The following is a 6,139-nucleotide window of genomic DNA, read 5'->3' as shown; positions in this document are numbered from 1 at the left end:
AGGGCTGTTTGTCAAAGGCTAATAAACAAATTCCTGGCGAACACCTGAATGAGCCAGGGCCAGGAACAACCCAATTAAAAAACGGGAGCTACTGGTTGTTTTTTTGTGGCGGTGGAAACAATCCGGGCTCGAAAAGGGTCTATTCAGAGGGCGCTCCGAGAGGTCTGTTTGCAGCCCTCTATTGTTGTCAGAAGCCAAATAAAAGTTCAGCTGGGGGGGCGGGGGGAGGGAAGTGATTAAAAAAAAAAAAAAAAAATCACCGCTGCCTCCTGAACGCGCTGGGAGGCTCAGTTCAAAGGGATCGAGCCACGACCAAACGACGCTGCCCGGGTTTACCCACGCACTCCAGATTTTTGTTCCTAAATGTTGCGATTTTTAATGATGTCACCAGAAGTAACCCTTGCTTGCCCGGATCGGGCAGCAGGGACAGCTGGAGGCTGCGGCACAGCTGCGATCTCCACGCGGCGAGGCGCTGGGGCAGCCACGGCAAGGAGCTGGAGCTCGTTTGTCACAACTAATGATTTTGTTGTCCCCCTCCCCGGGCTGGGAGGTCGCTCCAGCCGTGTCAGCCCCGCGGCGAGGGAGGCAGCAGCGTTGCGGGCAATCTCGAGCTGTGTTTTGGCGTGACGCTTAAATGGAGAATAAAACAAAACAAAATAAAACAAAATCTCCTAACGACCTTCAACCGCAGAACCGGCCTTAAATGGCCCATTTAGTAGCCACGTTAGCACGCTGAAAACTTTTGGGGGAGGATGTGAATGCCAGCCTGGGACAGGGATCATGTGAACTTTTATCTTAAGCATCGCTAAAAGGCTGGACATTTTCGGAGGATCAGCCTAGCGAGGGTCGTCAGGGTCCAAACGAAAGGGGCGCCCAGCTCCCTTGCCCGGGCAAATTTCGAGGAGGAGCCCTCGCTGATCTCGGTCGGGAATTAGGCTGGTGACCAAGGGGATGTTTTAATAACAGGATTAGACGGGGCCGGGTTCGTACATAGAGTTATTCTTTAAAAGCCAGCGATCCTCCCTGACGCAGTTCCAAGATTCTCCCGAGCACTTTTGGAGCTGCAATTAACATATATTAATGGTTCTTTCTTATTAAGCGTTGATCTCGCAGAAGCCCCGGACAGACCCTTTCAGAGGGCCCTTTTCAAGCGCGGCGTCTCTCTCGCGTTCAAGTTGAGTTGTGCTGTAAACTCCTTATCTCGCTCCTTTCTCACCCAAATAAATAAATAGCAATAATAAAAGGCTCCTCAGCCTTTGACAACTGTATTTACACGACCTCAAGTGTTCTCCCGACCCCCAGCAGACACACGGGGCTTCCCTCGTAGTGAATTTACGAAAATGGCTCCAGGCATCAGGTTTATTGTGCAGGGCTGGGTCCCCTCCTGCTCTCTGCCCCTTCCCTGAGTCCCGGCAGCTCCGCAGGCTCCGTCCCCGCTCCCGGGGAGCTGCGGAGGCTGGAATTTGCTGCCAAGGGGGTGGCGGGACCGGGTTTCACTGCACGTAACTCTGGGGACAGCAGCTGCTCCAGCGGGCTCGCCTCGTTCCTCCTGCTCCCCACGCCGCATCACCGGCGTCTGCAGGGCAGGGACAAGCAAGGACAGAGCGACAGCCGCTCGCAGGTGCGGGGTGGCCGCGGGAAGGGGTGACAGCCCCGGGCTCCCCAAATCGCACCGAGCGCTCGCACACACAGCACTGCCGCCCGGGCGGGGGGATTGGAGCAGGGGGGGTCCTGTTCCACCTTCTGGAAATAGCAATCAGCCGGAATGTGAAGTTTTCCTCAGAACATGTGCGGCGTGGGGAGCCAAGCGCAGCGGGGGCGTTACAGGGACCTGTGAAGTCTGGAAGTCCATCAGTCTGTACTTATATTTTTATTCAGTCAGGTTCAGTTCTTCTACAAGATTAGCGTTCAAGAGAAATGTATTGGTTTGAAATAATATGGATGGACTTGAAAAATGTTGAAGAGCTTGGCTTTTAGAGGAAAAAATGTCTAATTTGAGACTCAGGCAGTTCAAAGACGAATTGAAAGACAGAGTCCGAAACTTAGCATTACAATATTTATTTAAGCATTAACGGAACCACTACTCAGGGTGCTATTCAGGGGGGTTTCAGCACGTCCTCCAATTCTCCAGGCAGCCCAATTTTTCGTTGCATGCCAGCGTGTCCAGTCCCTCCAACAAACGCTCATATAAAGAAATATCAAAGCATTGTCAGGATACACATCAGTCCGATTTCCTGCCAACCGGGCAGATCTTAAACCTCGGCTGGAGGAGCCAAAATATATTGAGGGTTAGAAGTTAATCTCGACTGGCTGAAACTTTTCCAATATACTGCAAAAGTTACCCGCGAACCGCTCCCGCCTGGAACAACCCTTCCGTTGTCACCCTGTCCCCTCGGGCTGCCAAATTTTGACTTTGCTCAATACCCCAGCAGCAAACCAAGCAAAACCCAAAGCTGACTGCATTATAGCCGGTGGCAAGCGGGATTTATTTCCCCTTCGACGCTGTACAACAGATCATTTTGTCAAAAAGAAATCCGTACAAAACGAGCGAGACCTTCAAGTGCTGAATCCCAGCAGCGCTCAGATCGGCTCCCTTGAATCCCCTCCACGCCTCCGCGCTGTTTCCAGGCTCCCTCCGGTGCCCGTGCGGGCTGCAGCGGGGGCGGGAGCTCCTCATCCCCGCCATGCCCTGGCGGTTCCCCCTCCCCGGACCGATTACCGGCCTTACATTCGCGGTCTTGCCTTTTGGGTGAGCCCGGTGCCCGCCGAGCCGGGGAGCTGCGGCGGCAGCATCGCCCCTCGCCGGGCGGCCCGGGACGGGACGGGAGGCTCAGACACGTCCGCACCTCAAGGCCCCTGACCCTCCCCGGCGCCCCACACGCCCATGGGGCAGTCTGCTCACAGCCACAGCGGCGATGCTGTGCATCCTCCGGCAGCGAGGCTTCCCCCGAGCAGCCCGCGGCTCGCTTTGCCTCTCCTGCCCCAGCAGGAGCAGCCCGGCTTCTGCAGACGGAGCTGGAGCGGGGGCTGCGGGAGGATGAGGAAGGCAGGGATGGGCCAGCCCAGCCCAGGCTGCCCTGGTCCCCGGCGGAGCGCTGTGCCCGCGGTGCTCCCAGCGAGCTGCCGGCCCTGTCCGTGCAGGTGCGGTGTCCGTGCCTCTGGCGAAGGAAGGGAAGGAGGGGTAAGGGAGGGGAGGGACGGACAGGGAGGACGGTGATTGACAGCTCAAGTGGGCGCCGCTCCACTCACATATCCGCCGCCAAAGTTTTCTTTCACGCGGAGGGAACTTTCTGTTGCCATGAAACTCCGGGGGTTCACAAGCGCCGTCCCCTCTACCCCCCCCGCCTCCTCTTTTGGGGCAGCCGAGTGGAAAAGCCCAAGTGGCAGCGGGGCTGGTGCAGGTGGGGATGGCCGGGAGTGCCCGGCCGGCAGCCACCATCCCAACCCCGCGGGCAGCCCCTCTCCCGGCCACGGCCGTGCCCGATCCGAGCACGGCAATACAGATTCTCCCCCAGGCGACAGCTCAGGAGTGCAAGAGTTTAGCCCGTCCATCCTTCCCCCTTTATCCGCTCCGGTGCGGTGCGGCGCGGGCTCACTGGGTCTGCGGGCAGCCTTCTCGAGCCTAGCCCGGCACGGTGCATCCTCCCGGGATCCCCAAACCCCTTTGTGCCCGGCAGCCGCACAGCTCCAGCTCGCAGGGCTGCGCTCCGCCCCGCTCCTCCTCCCGCGGCCCGAGGGCAGCCCCGGCCCGGCCGCAGCTGCGGAGCCGCTCTGCCCGGGGGCAGGTGCGGGCCCGGGGCTGTGGATGCGGCGGGAGGGGCGCGGCCCCGCGGTATCCCATCCCCGGCCCGGCCCGGCTCGGCTCGGTCCGCCCCCGGCCGGTCCGTTCCCGGCGCGGGGCTGTCGGGAGCCGCTCGCTGATTGGCCGCCGCCCCCTCATTTATAGCCCGTCAATCACGGACCCCCCGAGCCGAGCGCGCATCGCCCGCAGCCGCCCGCGGGAGCCGCTCCGCACAGCGCAGCTCCGGCACCTCGGGGAGCGGCGCTTCTGCCAGCACCCAAACTTCCTCCTTCCCTCGTGGCAGCCGCCCAGACAGGTTCTTTTTCTTTTCTTTTTTTTTTTTTTTGTTTTTTTTTTTCGTCTTTTTTTTTTTTTTTTTTTTTTTGAACTTCCTCTCCTCGCTCGGTGCCCGCCTGCCCGCCGCCCTGGCGCACCTTTTACCGGCCCCGGCCATGTACAGCATGCTGGAGACGGAGATCAAGGCGCCGCAGCCCACGCCGGGCAGCACCGGGGGTAACCCCGCTCCGGGGAGCACCGGCAAAGGCGGCGGAGGCGGCGGGGCCGGCAGCGGAGCGGGAGCGGGCTCGGACCAGGACCGGGTGAAGCGCCCCATGAACGCCTTCATGGTGTGGTCGCGCGGACAGCGGCGGAAGATGGCCCAGGAGAACCCCAAAATGCACAACTCGGAGATCAGCAAGCGCCTCGGCGCCGACTGGAAGCTGCTGAGCGACGCCGAGAAGCGGCCCTTCATCGACGAGGCCAAGCGGCTGCGGGCCGTGCACATGAAGGAGTATCCGGATTACAAATACCGGCCCCGGAGAAAGACCAAGACCTTGCTGAAGAAGGACAAATACTCGCTGCCCGGTAACCTGCTGGCCCCGGGCGGGGGCAGCGCGGTGAGCAGCCCCGTCGGGGTGGGGCAGAGGATTGACACTTATGCCCACATGAACGGCTGGACCAACGGGGCTTACTCGCTGATGCAAGACCAGCTGGGCTACAGCCAGCACCCGGGCATGAACAGCCCGCAGCTGCAGCAGATGCACCGCTACGACATGACGGGCCTGCAGTACAGCCCCATGATGTCCACGGCCCAGACCTACATGAACGCCGCCTCCACCTACAGCATGTCCCCCGCCGCCTACGGCCAGCAGCCCTCCACGGCCATGAGCCTGGGCTCCATGGGCTCCGTGGTGAAATCCGAGCCCAGCTCGCCGCCTCCGGCCATCACTTCCCACTCGCAGAGGGCCTGCCTGGGAGACCTGCGGGATATGATCAGCATGTACCTGCCCCCCGGCGGGGATGCCACAGACCCTTCGGCCCTGCAGGGCAGCAGGTTACACAGCGTGCACCAGCACTACCAGAGTGCCGGGACTGCCGTCAATGGTACCGTACCACTAACTCACATATAAACTTGGCTGCTCCGGACGGCTCGCCGTCCTCATCCCTAACCCCACCACCGCTCCCTGACTGCACCGGGACGTTCGGCAGTGTTGCCCCGCTTAGCAGACTTAATACTAACTCCGGAGAAATTTTAAAAAGGAAATCCGTTAGTTGTGTCCTTTTTTTTTTTCTTTCTTTTTTTTTTTTTTACAAGAAATAATATTTGAGCACGTTGTTATTTTAATAGAGCACAACTCCTGCCTCCTAGAAGCCGCTGTGAAGTTTTCAAACCACGGCAACTCCTTTCCTGGTTTCGGCTAGGTTGGGCACTGTTTTATTCGCTTAAAAGTTTTTTATAAAAATCTTGCATCTTCCAGTTTGATTTCTAGCGTTGCAATGACATAAAAACCGCGGGCATTTGTTTTTAAACTCGGTTGTTCACATAATCGCTGTGGTTTATTAAGTGTTTTGTTATCGACCCTCGCTTGGTTTCCATCCGCAATCTGTAGCTTCCACGACTTTTTAATTTTGAGGTTTTATTCCTTGAAACGGGGGAGGTGGGAGAGAGCAGAGCTGTGCGGGTCGCAAACGCGTTTCTTTTATTTATAGTAAGTTGTATGTCTTGGTTTTTCTTAAACTGTAAACTTATGTAAATGGGTTTGTGAATTTTACTGTGAAACATGTTTTGACATATCGGATAAAAACGTTTTAGTTTTGTTACCGGATTCCTTCCAAAAAAAAAAAAAACCAAAAAAAAAAACCCCTCATCGAAACACTCTTCCCTGTTCCTATTCCTCGTTTGCTTCCTTCTTCCAAACGAAGAGAGATCAATAAATTTTCTATCAGGCACGTCGGCGGTGTGCGGGCGCTTTGTGCGGGTCGGCTGCGGGAGCGCGGAGCGGGGCCGGGCGCGTCCCGGGGCTCCCCGCAGGCAGCACCGCGGCCCCGCCCGGAGCTGCCGGCGCTTTTCTGCTGCGC

The 6,139-nt window shown here is 58.1% G+C and overlaps 1 protein-coding gene across 1 annotated transcript; it reads left to right on the top strand.

Moving 5' to 3' along the window:
- Positions 1–4,192: 4,192 nt before the first annotated feature.
- Positions 4,193–5,894, top strand: LOC120512667 (transcription factor SOX-3-like). Its single transcript, XM_039731233.1, has one exon. It carries the CDS (start codon positions 4,234–4,236, stop codon positions 5,188–5,190), a length of 957 nt encoding a protein of 318 aa, XP_039587167.1. The 5' UTR covers positions 4,193–4,233; the 3' UTR covers positions 5,191–5,894.
- Positions 5,895–6,139: the final 245 nt, after the last annotated feature.

Source organism: Passer montanus, unplaced genomic scaffold, assembly GCF_014805655.1.
Source record: "Passer montanus isolate IOZ18808 unplaced genomic scaffold, ASM1480565v1 scaffold76, whole genome shotgun sequence".
NCBI classification, from domain to species: domain Eukaryota; kingdom Metazoa; phylum Chordata; class Aves; order Passeriformes; family Passeridae; genus Passer; species Passer montanus.
Note: the sequence above shows the minus strand (reverse complement) of the source record. Positions and strands in the feature narration are given on the sequence as shown.